The sequence below is a fragment of the Cydia pomonella genome, chromosome 8 (genome assembly GCF_033807575.1).
Source record: "Cydia pomonella isolate Wapato2018A chromosome 8, ilCydPomo1, whole genome shotgun sequence".
NCBI classification, from domain to species: Eukaryota; Metazoa; Arthropoda; class Insecta; order Lepidoptera; family Tortricidae; genus Cydia; species Cydia pomonella.
Window position 1 is genome coordinate 4,358,519 of NC_084710.1, and position 19,615 is coordinate 4,378,133.

The window sequence follows — 19,615 nt, forward strand, 5'->3', positions numbered from 1 at the left end:
TAAATTTTTAGACAATCCTCGCTCTTTTAAAGTATCTTATTTCCCCCAATCCAGTTCATTAAGACGAAAGGTGTTTGTACACCTCTCGTCTTAATGAACTGGATTGTGGGCTATAGCTTTTAGCGAGTGTATAAACTTTAGAATGCTTAAGATTCGTCAAACATTTCACCTTGACTGTTTTATACATCTTAACTGTAACAAATTAGTGTCACACAAACTGTTTACATTCAAAATTGTGTAAGTTATCCGCACTCTGCGCCCCACCTAGTCGCAGAGGTCATCCTAATGTTTACACGGTAATAAATGGTAAATATATGCGTTTCAACATTATTACTCATTTCTCTGTGTCAAAGTTACACATTGAATCTGCCGAATATGCGTATATTATAAAACTTAGACTGCTTTACAAAACTTTCGTCTGGCCTAGATTTAATCTATTAAGCACGGTGTAAGACATTTGCATCGTACGGGAAATTCTGCGGGGAACCGCAAGTGGCCTGCGTAGGTGCTTAAGGGAAATTATTACGCATGGTGCTTGACTTGAATTGTATTATGTGTGTGGCTTCATCAAAATAATGCTTATAGAGGAAATTACGTCACGGACTTATATTTTCATTCATTTCCTACCTGTATGTTAATAAAGTCAAACCAAGATAAGTTGGCAGCGATTTTGATAGCCCAGACAGTGCAAGTGTTATTCTAAACGTCAAATATCTATAAAATTATGACGTTTACTTAACACTTGCACAGGCTGAGGTATCAAAATTGCTACCAACTTACCTTGGTCTGACTCTAAGTCGATGATTTGATAAAATTAATAATATAATACGTTAATGACCAAATATCGCAAGCACCATCCACGAAGCTGCACCCAGAGGATGACTTTATCGAGAGCTGATGGTGGAAGGGGCTTGATAGATATCAAGAACCTTCACAACAAGCAGGTAAGATTACTCAGAAAGTTCTTTTACGACCAGTCCTCCCGCTCCTCTATGCACCAGGCCATCGTCATGAGTGACAGAAAATTCACCCCGCTTAATCTCAACGACCGCACAACACAAAAAAGTGAAGTAATTACGGAGCCGCAGCAGAAACAACAAGCGTGGGTGCAGAAGGCACTTCACGGTAGACACCGACTCGACCTCATCAACCCCAGCGTCGACAGGCTGGCGTCCAACACGTGGCTCAAGAGAGGTGAGTTGTTTCCGGAAACCGAAGGGTTTATGATAGCCATCCAAGACCAAATAATAGACACCAAAAACTACAGAAAACATATTATCCGCGATCGCAATCTAACCATAGATCTATGCCGACGCTGTCACGCAGCTTCAGAGACAATACAACATATTACAGGAGCATGCCGATCCATAACCCAGACTGACTACAAGCATCGCCACGACCAAGTTGCAGCTATCATACACCAATACCTCGCCTTTAAACTCCACCTTATTAACAATAGGACTGCCTACTACAAATACACTCCGCAGACTGTACTAGAGTCGCCTGATTACAAACTGTACTGGGACAGAACTATAATTACAGACAGAACTATCCACTACAACAGACCTGATATTACCCTTTATGACAAAACCGCAAAAACTGTATATCTGATCGACGTTGCTATCCCTAACACCCACAACCTCACCTCTACACACACCGAAAAGATCAGTAAATATACAGATCTATCTATAGAGATTAAAACCCAATGGCGAGTGAACACAGTAAAAACTATTCCAATTATCGTTTCATCTACAGGTGTTATTCCTCGCACTCTGCATTCCAGCCTCAAGACTCTTGATATTCACCCACTCACGTATATCCTCCTACAAAAAGCTGCCATTATGAACACATGCAGAATAGTCCGGAAATTTCTAGCTCTAGAACAATAAAGACTAAATGATATTTCTACATTCGTTTGGCCAAAAGCCCGCGGATATGGAAACAAAACATCCGCCAATTGGAGAGAAAAACAAAGAAATACCAAAAATAATAATAATAATAATAACACACACACCGGTGTTGCTCCTGGTCGTCTTCAGGACGGCATTTTCAGGGGCCCATCTAGTGGGCGGCGAGTCACCGCCTGCCTCGATAACTAGTGAAAACATTGTTATGGCAGGTGTCCGGACGTCTTTGCAATAACCCAGTCTCATTGTCCTCCCAAACTTCAATCCATATACCGTTATACTGTTCACTTTACTACAATAGTCCCAATGCCTGTTGCGACCGGTTCATTGGTGTCTATTGTTGCGCCCGTGAACGGGTTCCAGCAGGCGTTCTACATGACATTAAAGCTCTCCAAGAGGCCTCTACGTGTTGGATCTATATCCCCATGCAAGCCTATCAAAAGACCGGGATTTATAGGCCCGTGAAATCCAAGGAGATACAATAATAATAATAATAATAAATATTATAGGACATTATTACACAAATTGACTAAGTCCCACAGTAAGCTCAATAAGGCTTGTGTTGTGGGTACTTAGACAACGATATATATAATATATAAATACTTAAATACATAGAAAACACCCATGACTCAGGAACAAATATTCATGCTCATCACACAAAATAAATGCCCTTACCAGGATTTGAACCCGGGACCATCAGCTTCATAGGCAGGGTCACTACCCACTAGGCCAGACCAGTCGTCATGTCAAAATGGTCATCGATGTTAGATAATTTTGTTTCTCAAACGTAGATAATGTAGACTTGCTATGTGGAGTTAAAACTACCTCATTGGAAACAGCCTGTAGCTCTGCATTATTCCTGAACATTTAAGTTGATATTTACAATAGTTGTGAAGACAACAACCGTGACCACCGCGAGCAACGCTATAGGAGATGTACTGAATGTTGCAGAAAGTTACGTAGAAATAGCAAAACTCAGCACATAGAAATGTCCATCATCTTCACTTGTGAATGATACAAACAACAACTATGAAATATTTAATAAAGTACGACTGCTTGATATTTCAAATACTAAATTTAATTAACGTAGTCGTAACAATCATTACCTAACAATTAAAAAAAAAACTTGGTTCATGTCTAATAAAAATCGGACAGACAGACGGACATGACGAATCTATAAGGGTTCCGTTTTTTGCCATTTGGCTACGGAACCCTAAAAAGGTCTATAAATACATAATCAAAGCTATTATACAGTGTGTTATAGACATGCGGGTAATCAATCCTTTAACGGACAAACTTCGATTTTATATAGCAAAAATAACCAACCTATAACAATGATTTTAAACTTCATTTCAAAATGACAGGGTTCAATTTTGCGTAATTTCTGATACTCGTCTGACCGTTAAAGGGTTACAACTGATAATAATAATCTAGGGAATATTACGCGAAACGCGCGCCACTACCACAATCCATCACAATCTGAGGATCTACCATGACACAAGAAAATCAAATCCGTGGAAAATCCGCACATAAATGTAGTGGGTGTACTACTTAATTGTCGTTATAGAGTTAAGTACACATTAAAACTTATAAACACAATTGCGTAAAGATTTAGTTCTTATAAGAACTGAACGCCGTGATAAAAGACATAAGAATATATTAGTTAATAACAGATGTGATGTAGGGACATGGTTACCTACTTACCTACACATCAAATTATGAAATACCAGCGTAAATAACAGTCATTTAAATTGTATATGTTGTTCCGCGGGCTTGGAGTGCATAGAAAGCAACATTTTCAACCAAATGTTTGCCGAGCTCTGCCCACTTTATGACTCATAAAGTCTCCTAAGCATGTGTAGAAAATGCTTCCTCTTGCGTTTTCTAACTTTGCGGTGGTTTACGCATAAAACGAAACGAACTTCTTGAGATTACGTATTTTGTTACTTACGTCGCTTTTGCTACTAACAAGAAGACATAAATTAGTGCCTACTTCTACTTAGTGATGATATAGTTTAGGTCTTGGACGATAAAACCAAAGTACGAGTATAGGTTTATGCCTAGGTCTCGTATCATGTCATGATTAACATCAGCTCGATTAATTATTTACTATGTCGTGAAAATTCTTCATTGCATGTAGCGTGTTATAGCGTTTGGTATTAAGGTTTTAAGGGATCCACTGATTACCAGTTCGCCAGACGATATCGAAATATCAGTTATCGTCGCGATCATCGCGTCGCGATATCGTCCGGCGAACTGGTAAACAGTGAGCCCCTTAACAACTCCTAAACATCTGGAGTAACGTGTTATATCTAATAAGCACACCACCTGCTCTTACACATGGAAATGTTGTTGAATATTAATGAATTCCACAAAAAAAGACAACCAGCCATTAGCATAACATGTTGAATATATAAGTATGAAATGCAACAACCGACCGTCTATATTAGATATAGATAGATAATATTAATCCAGGTAATAGGATCAAGGTCAATGTGGCGACATGTCATAAAACTAAATTAATGTCCTCTAGCTACTATGAAATTAGTAAGTATTTCGTTACAATATGTGCATGCGTGCTTGCGCAAAGACAGGAACGTGCCTTGTTAGGTACCGTAATAAAGAATGATTCTCATTTCAGTGATAGATAATGGTATAGTGGGTACAGCGTGTCAGAAGCTCGGGGCGGTCGTTGCTCTGATAATTGGAGGCACTCGAGCTTTGACCGTGTTACGTTGCACAATGCTTGGCGCCTCGCGTAATGCTCCATCATACCATCGATATGCGGCCCGATTCGAAGAATGATTAAGACACGTTTAAGAGCTTTAAAATATCGATAACTAAACGACATGTCAAAATTGACGTTTATTTCGATTCCGCTGTGATCCCAATAAGATCTATCTACGATATTTCTAACGTCAAAGTGACATAGGTTGCCCGAATCGAGCTGTTTCTATCAATTATACGACATACTAAACGAAATCTTAATGAGAACTTATCTAAACCAGAACTTATCGTTATCGTATCTCATTCTTCGAATCGGGCCGATGGTCTATGTGTGTAACAATTTCGCCGATGCACGTAATCATCGCATTCTTTGTGCTAATCTATTATTCAATACAAATAAAATTTAGTCGAGTTACCGAGGTTGGGTGATGAATAGCACTTAATTTAACCTATTAGTTTATAAATTGTATAGTTAATGCTCTTTGTTAACTTACTTTGCACTCCAGGGCCCCAAGATACAGGCTTAGTTTAGGTTCCGTCAGACATTTTTTTTATGGAAAAATTGTAGTGTAAAACAATAAAAAGATTAAGATTTTTGATTTAAAGTTTGGAACATCTGTATATAGGTATATACATAAGTACATAGGCGTAAATATATTACAGTAAGATAATTCTGGACTAGAACTTATTTACTAAATTAAGAGCCGCACCAACTCGGTAACTCGTTATGATCTTGGTCCCCGCAATCCAGACTATGCCTAGTGTGGGGTTCACTGCAATTTTATTTTGTTTGTATCTACGCCTTTATGATAAATAAATATAGGTATTTTGATTTTAAGTCCATGCCACTAATGCAACATCTTGATTGTTGTTATTTACAATAGCTACGAGTACAAAACGTAATGGGTAATGGAAATAATGGAGATATTAAAAAATAGCCCTGAAGTATAATAATAAAATATTATATGAGCTCCCTACCGATGTTTTCCCGAGGGTATACAGTATGGGGTTCTTCAAAAAAGCAGTGTACAGGTTTTTAAAGGGTCGGCAACGCGCATGCAACACCTCTGGAGTTGCACGCGTCCATAGGCTACGGTGACTACTTACCATCGGGCGGGCCGTATGCTCGTTTTCCACCGATGTGGTATTAAAAAAAACCGGCAGCGACAGCTGTTCCGTCACTAGCACAAAATATATACGAAAAACGAAAAACGAATACGACCACGAAGTCAATCTTTTTATGACTGACCAGAGTTCTACCATTAACTAATAAATAATGGGTCAAACTGTATCGTAGTATTCACCAAAAGTCGTGGAAATTCCATCATAAGTGACCGGTTTTCATTGCAATTCATTTTGAATTGAATAATACATTAGAAAACTGATTGTTTCAACCGCTAACACCGTTCAATAAATAATACTAAAATATCATGCTACTGCCCTCTACATAATATTTAATTATTACCAACAACAAACGTTATAAATATACTTAGCTACTTTTAAAGCTTCATTAAACAGGTTAACACACTGATTACATACTAATTACCGCGTGTGAAGTCATTAACATTACATGCTCACAGTATAATAAGTGACTATGATTGCTGATTAGTGTCAGTTTGAAACCGTCTTCAGTCGGCAGTCAAAGGCTGAACAAATTAACTATTCATACGAACCACGATCGGATATCTCTGTCAATATAGCCCGATTGTTCGGATAGATCGAATCGTGCGAACTGCACGCAAAATCCCTTTGATCTTATGAAGTGTTTGTTAACCATTGAAAGCAATTTGCTTTTATTGATGACAACTTACGCAATTTGGTTGTGTGTTGAAAAACTACGATTATATTTGAATACCTATAACTTGTATTATATTTTAATATTCTTTGAAGTTGTTTTTGAAGTAGTGACAAGTGGTTATGAACAACTTTTAACAAGGAGCCGTCAAAAACGTTATTTTATAACCGTTTTTTTTTGTGTTGGTTCTTTCGGATCGGTAGAATACAAGTGACAAGCTTTTAAATTTTATTACTACAACATATTATTTCGTATTGCATCAATTGATTGAATTATTGTTGTACTCTATATCATGATTCTGCACCAAATATACCAACGTCTCTATTTATATAGCTCAAAGGTTAACTGGTAGAAAATTAATAAAGTATATTTTATTTGTATTATTTCTATGTAAATACAATGAAGTCCAGTAAATTAATAAGGTATGGGAGTTCGTAATGGTTATTATTACAGTTTGGTTACATGGTTTTTGAATTTCGATCGCTCGATTTCGTGTTCTCCCTTTAATAATATCTCCACAACTAGGCATTTAAATTCTACTAATAGAATAAAGAATTGAAAACGAGTGGTAAATTCCATTGGATTCCCAATTTCTATCGCTCCTACTTCAAAAATATCATTTCGCCGTTTTCTACAGATTTTCGAGCGACGAAATCGAGCGCTCGAAATTCAAAAATCGCCCCCCTGGATATCATTTTTTTTAATTTCGAGCGCATTCGAAAATCGTGGAAAATCTAGTGGTATTGACCACTTGTTTTCAATCTCTTAGAATAATTTTAAATGCTTAGTAACTAGTAGGAAGCCACACGAAATCGAGCGCTCGAATCGAAATTCAAAAAACCGGCCAAGAGCATGTCGGGCCACGCTCAGTGTAGGGTTCCGTAGTTACTCTTCCGTCACAATAAGCTAAACTGGAGCTTAAAGTATAGTAAATGGTACCTTTCACCCGAGTTAAACAAATAGGCAAATTTGCATAATCAGTACCTAATTAAAGTAAGTCTTTTTACTATGAAGGGAAAACTTTTTGCGATAACTCAAAAACAGCTAAACTGATCATGTCCGCTATAGTTTTCATTTAATGTCTTTCTTAAGCTCTACTTCCACGATTTTTTTCATATTTTTTTGACCTATGGTTCAAAAGTTAGAGGGGGGGGGACACATTTTTTTTTTCTTTCGGAGCGATTATCTCCGAATATATTCACTTTATCAAAAAATGTTTCTTGAAAACCCGTATTAGTTTTGAAAGACCTTTCCAACGATACCCCACACTCTAGGGTTGAAGCGAAAAAAAAAAATTCACCCCCACTTTACGTGTAGGGGAGGTACCCTAAAAAAAATTAAATTTTTATATTTTATTGTACGACTTTGTCGGCTTTATTGATTTATATATCCATGCCAAATTTCAGCTTTCTAGCACTAACGACCACGGAGCAAAGCCTCGGACAGACAGACAGACAGACAGACAGACAGACAGACAGACAGACAGACAGACAGACGGACATGGCGAAACTATAAGGGTTCCGTTTTATGCCATTTGGCTACGGAACCCTAAAAATCGGGCCCAGCTTACTCGTAATTAGACACCATGAATTTGAATTGCCATGTGACTTACTGACATTTCTATTTATACAAAATATTAGCTCAATCGAAAATTAGGAATAACAGATATAAGGGAAATAAATTCCTAAAGTACCGATTAATGTTGTCTCGAACAGCCATGTCAAAAACAAAAGACCACAAACAAAGTTAAAAGATGTGAGTGTTGCATTGGCTGTACATAAGAGCGGTCGTGGGTCAGCTTCACGATTTCAAACTGGTATCCCTTGCTTAGTAGGCATACTACTTGTAATAAGAAATAGCTGCGGAGCCATTTCTATTACGTTGATGTTTGCACTTTGACTTTTACGTGGACGAGTACGTAGAGAAAATACTAGTGTGTGTGGAGAAAATACCTAGTGTGTGCATCTTTTAAATAAATATTAATTGGGGGTTATTTTAGTCATATATCATTGTACCTTACAAATTAACGAATAAAAGTCTTAAGGAAATTTACTGACCTAATTTGTTTCAAAGATTGTCTTTTTATTGTGATGTATTGACGATTTATGTCGTACAAAAAACGGTCATAGGCCGCGCGATTTGATTGTCCGTTGTGCGTCCACAATTTCTTTATGCAAGTAATTTACGCATGATGATGCAAAGAAATGACATTTATTAAGTTATTAAAATTATTTTTTTGTGTCTGGTATAATATTGAAATGTTTAGTTAAGTTACAATTATAAGTCAGGATCCAAGGCATTTTACGAGCTTACTATTTAAGATAAATGTAGGAAACTACTAGCGTTTCGTTTTTTTCAACGATTATTCTTCCTCACATCAATGTTAGTAATAAATTATTACGACCATAACTTGAATGAAATAGACAACAACAGAGCCCCGGAGCCCTTTAGTAGCCCGTAGGTGCGATTATAACGGTACTTTAATAAATAAACCAAATTCCATAAAGGTTAATGTCATCGTGCCGCGCCGGCAACAATATATTGCAGGCACTTAATTCAACTCTTACGCAATCAAATTATTCATCTATGTGGCTAACCAGAGTGCTAATTGGACTGTTCAAACTGTTTACAATGCAAATGTCGCGAAAACGTATGAGGTATTTGGTCACAGTTCAAGAGCGTTTCTTTTTTTGACCTTTTTTGCCACTTTTGTGTTATTTCTAGTCAGGCTCGCGAGCCGTTTTCATTCATATAATTAGGAGAAAAAAGTGTCCCAAAATTTCCATACATTATAAAACTTTCCTTTTTGTTACCGCCATACAAAGTATTTGTGGAAATGGTAACACAATAGGAAAAAAACTCTGAGACAGTTTTCGAATCGAAAGAGGTCGTGATTCTGAGTAGATAGAAAAAATACAAAATTTATTAAAAATACAAAATTATGAAAGTTGCATTTTTTAAGAAACGCTCTCAGAAGACCTTTATGAGGAAATGGGGATGACCGCTTCTCCATACAAACGTAGTCCGCATTTATCCTCTTTGTATACCTATTGACATTATAGAAAATTATAATTATTTGTATATAGACTACGTTTGTATGAAAAGTCGATTTCACGCGGTCGTCCACTTTCGTCTTTACAAATATGTTACGAGATTTCAGTATCCTTTTGGCTATCTAGGATCTCAGTTAGCAATCTTCGTACTCGTTATATACAAACTGTATTTCCTTATGTCATAATGAGGTAACCATAGCGTTTGCTGGAAAGCGGGCGTGGACTGTCGTAATATTTGCATTTTCATCTGAACTTGTTGAGCTTGCGTAAAGGATGTTCGCTCCGGGGGTCATTTCTCGAATGTGCTAATGAAGTGTTGGATTCAGACCAAAAGCGTATTGATCATTGGTTAGAAAGATTCTAAATTTGGCAAAGCGCATTATGCACAGTGATGTTCGTTGAAATAATTTGCAACATTATTGACTCCTACAGGTCACATTTCTTAACCGATTCTCGTGAAATTTTGTGAGTAGGTTAGATAATTATATGGTTTCGCGAGATATACAGCTTACAGAGTCACCAAATCTAAATGTGTATTTCTCTTTGTGTTAATTTAATTTTATAGTATAATTTTATTCTCAGCTGCAACATGTATGTCAAGTGTTAATTGCATCCACATATAATCAGTCTACGCCTAAGGGCATCAGTTGTATTATGCCGTCATCGCATATAGCACACGCCCCCATGTACAGTCAGCGTCAAATACTTCGTAGCAGTCAAAGTGGCCAAATAGTTCGGTACACCATACTAAATATATGGTGTACCGAACTATTTGGCTACTTTGACTGCTACTAATTATTTGACGCTGACTGTACCATGTAATGCCCTCCGCCCTCGTGATTATGTATACATTTTAATTGCGTCGATGGTCGCATGTAACGATGTCACCGGATCATTCTATTATTACGGTGCTTTTTAATTAAAGACATAAAATCAACTTTTGTCAATCAAATAAACTTCAAAGACTTACATCTAAATCTTAGTTATAGTTTGATGATGATCATAATTCATTTTTCATTCTACAATTTTTAAAAATAAAGTAATTTTAATCGAACAGTACGATAGTCGTACAATTGCCACTGCACAACTCATTAATCAGTCTGTGCGTAGAGATATACAGAAGGAATATTGTCAAAGGTTGTCTGGAAGAGATCGCTTTTTAGCGATAAGACCGCCTGTTGTCTGCCTCTAAATTTAATCAATGCTTTATTTTTCTTGTATATTTTTACTGAGGTGTGCCAATAAAGAGTATTCTATTCTATTCTATTCTATGTGCAGTGACAGTTATTAGGTACTCATTTTATTTCAATGTTATAGTCTCGGACATATAACATTTTTGCTATAGCTATAGCGTTGTCATAGCTAATATTCTTTTATGTCGCTTACATGTCGAAAATTAGAATGAGAGAAGTCTCATGCATTGTAAGTCTCGCTGGAAGCAGCGAGACTTACAATGCGCTCCCGGGTCATAAGCCTACGAGTATGCAGCCTGCGAAGCAGAAGGATTATACTCAATACACTCATGCGACTTGTCCCGAGCGTGAAGGACAAGTGGGACATCCAATTACTTGTGTCCCTCAAGGTTTAATTCCGATTGTGATAAAATTCCTGTACAGCATTGCAGGAAACAAGCTATGTCACTATCAATCTCTTTGTTAAAATTAGGGATGAAGTTGAATATTTGAATAGCGACAGCAGTGCGGTACGAACAGAAATTGTAGTCATATTCGGTTCTAGTATGTTTCTTTTATCTTCTGTTTTAATTATATATGATTTAGACTCTTCGAAACCCAATACATCTCTAAGGATAATTTGATAAACGATATAAACTTTTAGTTCTGACACTTAGAGACATTTACACCTCTAATTAATTTAAGATTATTTTTTTGTATCTCTTTGTGTTTTCGTTTTAAATATTATTATTATAGTTTTTTTTTTTATAAATCGACATTAAGTGACTTTATACATCTCTAGGTAATAATTAATACTTTAATTTGGAATTTGGATTGGTATTTTCAGTTAATTGTATTTTATAATGTTGATCTGCTTTTTTTGCTTGTATATAAATTCCATGTTGACGTGTAAAAGTGCCCTTTTTGCTGAATAATTGTTGAAGTTGAGGTTGTCAGTTTAATCGGCCGTTTCCCAATGCTACAACGCCGCATGCAGTCGTAATCGGAATGTACACAGACCGTTGTATGTCACTATCTATAAAGCCAGCCATTTAGAAAAGTCTACCCCAATTGGCTGGGCGGAGCGATTGTGTCACTTGTGTAGGTTAAAGGTCTTCGCACACTAACCAATTCCACACCAACTCAACTCACTTTTGGTTCACCTTAGTGGACGACGAGTGGACGACGCGTAGACCACCCGACAGTTTTAAATTTTAAACATTGTACTATAGGACATACGAGATAAGGCTTTAATTTCAATATTTAATTTTGAGTCGAGTGGCTGTTGAGTTGTAACAATGTGCTAAGACCTTAAATGATACGGCACGCCGTCGGTCCACACATTATATCGATATTGACATTTACCAGCGTATCGCGCGGTGAAAGCGTCGCCTGCGACCATCGCTTTTGCAATGGACACTTCTATAATTATGTGTATGAATAACTTTGCGATACTGTTTAACTTTAAATAAAAAGCATCAATGTAATTTGATTGCTAAAAGCGAATCTTTTGTATGACACTTAAACTAAATCTACATTTTTTTTTATACTACGTCGGTGGCAAACAAGCATACGGCCTGCCTGATGGTAAGCAGTCTCCGTAGCCTATGTACACCTGCAACAGAGGAGTTACATGCGCGTTGCCGACCCTAACCCCACCCCCCTCGTTGAGCTCTGGCAACCTTACTCACCGGCAGGAACACAACACTATGAGTAGGGTCAAGTGTTATTTGGCTGCGGTTTTCTGTAAGGTGGAGGTACTTCCCCAGTTGGGCTCTGCTCTAGATCTGGAATGACATCTGCTGTGCTGTGCCCTACCATACAAGGCGAGATGACATTCACATTGCCCATACCTCTCTTTTGGACGTAGTTTAAGGACATACCCGGGTCCAAACATATCCAATATAAGAGAAAATAATGTAAGTAGGTACTATTTATAGTAGACACGACACACTAGGCAAGTGTGGTCTTTTTTACCAACTGGAAATAAGGGAAAGGAAAAACGTCAGCGATATGGCAGAAGAAGGAGGTCTCCTACTTTTGGGAGGTCCATGAATGTTATTAACAACTTATTTGGTTGAACTCTGTGAACCATTTTAAAAATAAGTATTTATTTTAAACCCGATTAGAATAGGTACTTACATTGTAGAAATATACATGTTTCGAAGTTCAAGTTTAAGAGGATCCTGGACAGAAATAGGGACCATCTGCATTATTGAACGAATTACCTTCGACCTAAACTTACGCGAGTGACCTATAAAAATATATTATAGCATGTTTGAGTCTCTGAAGAGTTTTCTAGGTTCATCCATCTTCACGTAAACATTTTCGTTAACGTCACTATCACTATATCCTATTAAAAACATTACATTGTAATTGAAAGATTAATTAACCTTAAAGAGACCTCATTACTTCTTCGATACATTGATGGTCTGCGATAACCCCGCGATCCTTAACGCTTTGTAAAAGCCCGCGCCACCGTGTCAGGCTAGCCATTCTTATTGCCTAGCTTATCGGCTTGGGTAAACCAGAATAATAAGATCCCTGGTTATTAATTAATTTTGTATAACAGAGACAAGGCTTAAATGTCATGTTCGCCTGTAATTATTGGTCATGGCACGCTAACTTTGTGAGATCTTGTGAGAAAGATGCTCATCAAGAAACTTCCATGTGGAATTCATTATATACGTTACTTTGAGCTTTGCCGTCCGCTCTGCCGTAGTGAGACCTAACCGGAGTATAGACTATCAAACTTTTTAGTTGATGCACTTTAATAATTACAAGGAATAGGTACCTTGGTAATATGATACCATCTTCACCAATGGTGAAAAACAAAACTTCGTAAATCGTAATATCTCTATACGAAGTTGCGAACACTAGACTGGCAGATTTAATTACCTATTAGTGACTTATATCCGCGCATTAGAGCGTAACAATTTACCTACTGGTCCGACGGAGACGCTAAATTCGCTTGGCGATCGGAATAGTCGCTCAAGCACTCAGACAATAGACCACTCATAAAGCTCCGCAAAATGCCCGCAAATAACTTTCCTGACCCTTTCGCTGCCGGGAAAGTATTGGCAATCGCGCCTGACATTTCATCACACTGATCACCATTAACAGTAGACGCTTCGACAACACTAAATGTGCTGAATCATTTGACTTTGAATAAAAGTGCGATGGATGAATGACCAATTAATTGTTTAACTTTCCTTGTTGTGGCTCATCGATCAATTGCTCATTATTTAAATGATAGTAATGAATATCTCGCTGGATTTACAATTAAGATAAAAAGAGTCAGTAGAAATATTTCTGGACATAAAACCCGTATAAAAAATAATATATTGTAAATGTATTAGGTCAAAATCTCACGGTTTTGTGATTGTGTGTTTGTGAGGTACTCTGGGGGCCCAGCTAAGATGCTAATCGTTTGCGCCGTAACGAACAAAACGCTAATGCATCTCTGTCGCACTAATATGGAAGAGTGTTTACACCGGGTTTCGAATAACCGCGCAGCACTTGTATTAGGCAAACTTTGACGTCTGAACCATGGTCCAAGAACGTACTCCCATCTTAAAGGCCGGCACTGCACTTCATCCCCTCTGGTGTTGCAGGTGTCCATGGGCGGCATTAATCGCTTACCATCAGGTGATCCGTCTGTTCGTTTGGCTCCTGTATCATAAAAAAAGCGGCCAAGTGCGAGTCGGACTCGCCCATGAAGGGTTCCGTACCATTTATGACGTATTAAAAAAACTACTTACTAGATCTGGTTCAAACCAATTTTCGTTGGAAGTTTGCATGGTAATGTATATCATATATTTTTTTTAGATTTTTCATTCCGTTATTTTAGAAGTTACAGGGGGGGGGGACACACTTTTTTTCACTTTGGAAGTGTCTCTCGCGCAAACTATTCAGTTTAGAAAAAAATGATATTAGAAACCTAAATATCATTTTTGAAGACCTATCCTTAGATACCCCATACCCCACACGTATGGGTTTGATGAAAAAAATTTTTTTTTAAATTTTTATGACGTATTAAAAAAAACTACTTACTAGATCTCGTTCGAACCAATTTTCGGTGGAAGTTTGCATGGCAATGTATATCATATATTTTTTTTAGATTTTTCATTCTGTTATTTTAGAAGTTACGGGGGGGGGGGACACACTTTTTACCACTTTGGAAGTGTCTCTCGCGCAAACTATTCAGTTTAGAAAAAAATGATATTAGAAACCTCAATATCATTTTTAAAGACCTATCCATAGATACCCCACACGTATGGGTTTGATGAAAAAAGATCTTTTTAGTTTCAGTTCTAAGTATGGGGAACCCCCAAAATTTATTGTTTTTTTTCTATTTTTGTGTAAACATCATAATGCGGTTCATAGAATACATCTACTTACCAAGTTTGAACAGTATAGCTTTTATAGTTTCGGAAAAAAGTGGCTGTGACAGAATCGGACAGACAGACGGACATGACGAATCTATAAGGGTTCCGTTTTTTGCCATTTGGCTACGGAACCCTAAAAAATGGTCGCTAAAATTGACTAGTTGCGCACTTTTTACCCACTAGTCACCCACATACCTATTTAACTACCTATTCTTGTATGAGAAAAGATAATATTTTACGCTCGATAAATATAAGAGAATATAATCTTCGTCACCGTATCCGGAAGCCACAGTAGGGTAATGAGGTGAAGATGCGTTGCGAATGCGTTAGCATACACCCACTAGGGACTGTTATGACAGTGACGAGTCGAAAGGTCGTGACTGTATTCCGATAGTTTGACCGCGGCCCAGTGTTGACGTCCGATTCCATATAACAATAGACTGTCGTAATTTTTAGTGGCTTAAGTCCGACTAATAATGCAACTAACCGGCAAGAACAATTTAAGGAAGGTACTTGACCATAAATAATAGCTACGTAAAAGCTTTTTGTTAGCTTTTTTAAGTGTGATAGGGAGGCAACACGTCGAACGTGGTTTGCGGTAGGCCCTCTGGTCCGCTAGAGTCGAACAATCGACTGAGTTTATTCGATAAGCAACAAGCATTCAGAAACTGTCTATGTGTGTCGTACGCGCGGCCACAATACCTCACAATTAAACAACCACCTGAAGTTGATAAATGACCACACCGTCGCTACCCAGAGCTAAAGAAATCTCACATTATTAATGATCTTCGGAACTGTCCTATAAAACCTTGAAGCTTATTAAATTATGTCCACTGATGACTTGACCCATTTACGAAATTATTACAATATCTAAAACACGACATCTGACACGGGTAACTAGCGAGATAATGGAAATTGTCATACGTTCGCATTAACGCGCAGGCAGTCTCATCAGTTGTGTAACGCCCCGCAAGAAAATGCCTATTGTTATACATTACAAGAACAATGTAACCGAACACATCTAAAAACATTAAGATCGTGGAAACGTGGAAGTAGGTAGAGCTAGCATAATCACGACACGCCAACGCAAATGGATTGCCGACTTACCGACATAACTCTTTCCTAGCACACTAACCCATAAAATATGATTTGCGTGTTCTGCGTGTCTTAAGTCCTGAAATATAAAGAAGTATATGCAGGTATCTAATTTATGATATTTTTTATTTCCAGGTGCCGGCTTTCTTGCTCGTCGCGCTATTTGCAATAGCGACAGCGCAGGACCCCACAACAGACGCTATCAATGACAATATAATCGGGATAAAACCATCGGTCCGCCTCGACCCCTACATAAGAAAAGCTTTACTTAAAGCTCTCACCGAATTAGAAGAGAACAATAATGTCACCACCGACGCCGATGACATCAACACGGATGACTCTACCGACGGAACTTCAACCGCTGAATCGGAGCTGTTACAAACTGGAGACGTTACTGAAAATTCGCCTACTCAAAATCCAGAAAATATACAAATACATTCCTTCGTAGTCAACGGACAATCGGCGTTTGCGAATAGCACATATGTAACACCCACTTTTATAGACAACAACTTTTCAATTTTAAGCACTACCACAGGAAACGTCGAAAATCAAGTGACCGCTACACTTCCGACCCAATCGCCACAAAATGAAATATTCCAAACAAGAGAATCGGGCTTAAGCTTGCAGCACGTTAGAAGTGCACAAGAAAGGTCGACATTAGATAATACAATAACTAGTACGAGTACATTAAACTCTAGACCCACGACCCCAACAACGACAACGACGACGACAACAACGACAACTACAACAACTACGCCCAAACCCACGCACAACCAGGACGGAGAGAACATTGAAGACGTCGACAAACGGGACGTCCAAGTTTTCCAAGCACCCTTAGTTGCGGCCTTTACAGTTCATCAAGATGCTCAAGGATTACCTAAAAAAGTTGTACCTATTTTCCAACAACAAAATATCGGTAACAACGTAACGCCCGTAGCGAGCACCACACTCACCACGGGCATCCCGGCACCGCAAATTGTTCCGCAACCAACCCCCAACCAAATAAATCCAAACTTTTTCATAAACCAACAGTTGGCATTGCAAAAACAACTTGAAGAAAAACAGCGAATCCTTGAAGAACAGTTGCGGCAATTACAAATCCAACAAAGACAACAGGAGGAAGCATTGAGAAAGCAGCAGTTCCTTTTCAAGCAAAAGCAGCAATTGCAGCAGGCACAAAGTCAGCAGCAAATTTTACTCGAACAGCAACGCATTCAAGCTATCAACTCTGGAATTAACTTCCAAGGATTGCCAAAACCTAATCCAACCAACCAGTTCTTCAATCAAAACCAGGGTCTCCGACCACAGAGTTCTCAGGTGTCAATCCAAGCCAGCGTGCCGTTAGAACAGGTGAACAACGTAAATGTCCAGCAGCAGTTGCCGAACAGAGAAGCTGTCGACTTTCTTTTACATTTACGTAACAATCAACCTGAACAGTTTCCGCTGCAGGAAAACCATGTCCCAATTGGAATAACCAACTTTTTACAGCCTAATTTCCAGCAAGGCCGCAATTTCAATCAAGTCAGACCTGATGACCAATTTAGACAAAAAGGAAATCGAGTATTTCGTCAAGAAAGCGGTGTAGGCAATTTTGGTTTTAATAACTTTCAACAGCAGCAGCAATTTAATAGATTCAACTCGTTTAACTTTGCTCCTAATAACCGCTTTCTGCCGCTTACGAGGCAAAACCAATTTAACCCAGCTGATATTGAACTGAAACAACTGCTATTTCAAACTGGTCTGAATGCCAGAAGTCCTGAAGATTTAAATATCGTGTCTAAAGTTTTATCACTCAACCACGGCGTGTCAATCAATAATAACGTTTCAAACAGGCTGTCTTTTGACAGTAGAAGGCAAGTGAGAGCGTAACTTGAATTTATCTTAATATTATTTAGACACCGTTATTATTCCTCTTATGCGCTTAAGCCTTAAACTGCGCAAGAAATAGTTCAGCTGGTCAATGACTGCGTAAGGTGCTTAGGGTGATTTAGAAAACTTTTTTTTTGAGCTGCGGTCATAAATACTGCGAACACCAGTCCAGATTTTTTTATTGCGAACAGAAGTTCGCAAATTGCGGGCAACTTTTTCATTTACTCCAATTAAAGCGTAATTAGTGTGACAGAGAAAAATGCCCGCAACTTGAGAAAATCGGTGTTCGCGGTAGGCCCTCTGATTGCTCTGAAAATTGTTATTCGATTTTAGATACGTTCTGTTGGTTCGATGATAATAAAGGTACAATACGCATTATATCCCGATTGGTATTAATCCAAAGCACCTTGGGTTGATTTTTAACTTAGGGAGATTTAACATAATTTTGATAGCTTTAAATAAGACGATGTTCGATCCCTTGATTTTCAATACGTATTTACTAAACACTGCTAGAATCCGGACTCCTGCCTATTCCTTACAGACAGACAGACCAAAGATCTGAACAAATACCGTCGCTTGGGACTCTCTATATTAGTTTCAACCTTAGAGGAAAAGATTAATTATAACCATTTTGAAACGTTTGAAAATAGTCCACGTGACAGTATTTTCGTTTTGACCGTTTCGTTAAATAAATTGTTACAACCTTGATCCATACTCAATTATATCGTAAAGCTAGTTTCTAGGGACAACCTATTTATTGTATTTTATAATATTTGCGAACTGCCATAAGTAGTACTTACCTACAGTAGTGTTATTCCGAATTAGCTAGAGAAAACTGTAGAATACATATGTGTAGTAATCGTATAGAACGTGTCATTCATGAAGACGTGTACCTTGACTCGTATTGTCATATTATTAAGGGTTAGATTTGACAAATCTGCGCGTCATCGTGAATGACACGAACTTTAACTTCTTCTAAGTAAATACAAAATTTAACTCACATTAATGTATTACCTAGTATATTCTAGCTAATTCTGAATACAAGTGTAAATCATTATTTTTAAACTGTTAATTAGAAATAAATATAATAAAAGAGTATGTGACCACTAATCTATGACAAAATAAGGTACTTACTAATAGCGCCAATGGACATGCAGCGTCGTCAGTAGTCATGAAATATTTAGATGGCAATTTGTTAACTATATTTTGTTATATATTGATAACATATTCAAAATAGTCAAGTTGACTAATTATCTAGATTAGAATTATACGTACCGACACCAGCGGGGCTAGCTAGAAAAAGCTAGCTATAAAAATGTTTTAGAGTAATAGGTACTTTTAAGATATCTCGGATAGAGTCAAAGCTAAGTTAGCAGCGATTTTGATAGCCCGGACCAGAGACGGTGCAAGTGTTATATTAAACGTCAAACTTCTATGAGATTATGACGTTTAAAATAACACTACACCGTCTGGGCTATCAAAATTGCTGCCAAGTTAGCTTGGTCTGACTCTAAAATACGTTATACCTTTTAGTACTTGTCTTTATTTTATACTGCGGTATATGAATCACTCTATGTCTGAAATGATTATTACCTACTACTGTACCTAC

General features: G+C 37.7%; 1 protein-coding gene across 1 annotated transcript in view; it reads left to right on the top strand.

Annotated features, from left to right (window-relative positions):
* Positions 1-18,384, top strand: part of LOC133520405 (bromodomain-containing protein DDB_G0280777-like) — a 47,267-nt gene extending 28,883 nt beyond the window's left edge. Inside the window, exon 2 of the mRNA XM_061854797.1 lies at positions 16,273-18,384. Within this exon, the coding sequence (XP_061710781.1) occupies positions 16,273-18,006 (1,734 nt within the window). The 3' untranslated portion in view covers positions 18,007-18,384. The remainder of the gene's footprint in view (positions 1-16,272) is intronic.
* Positions 18,385-19,615: the final 1,231 nt, after the last annotated feature.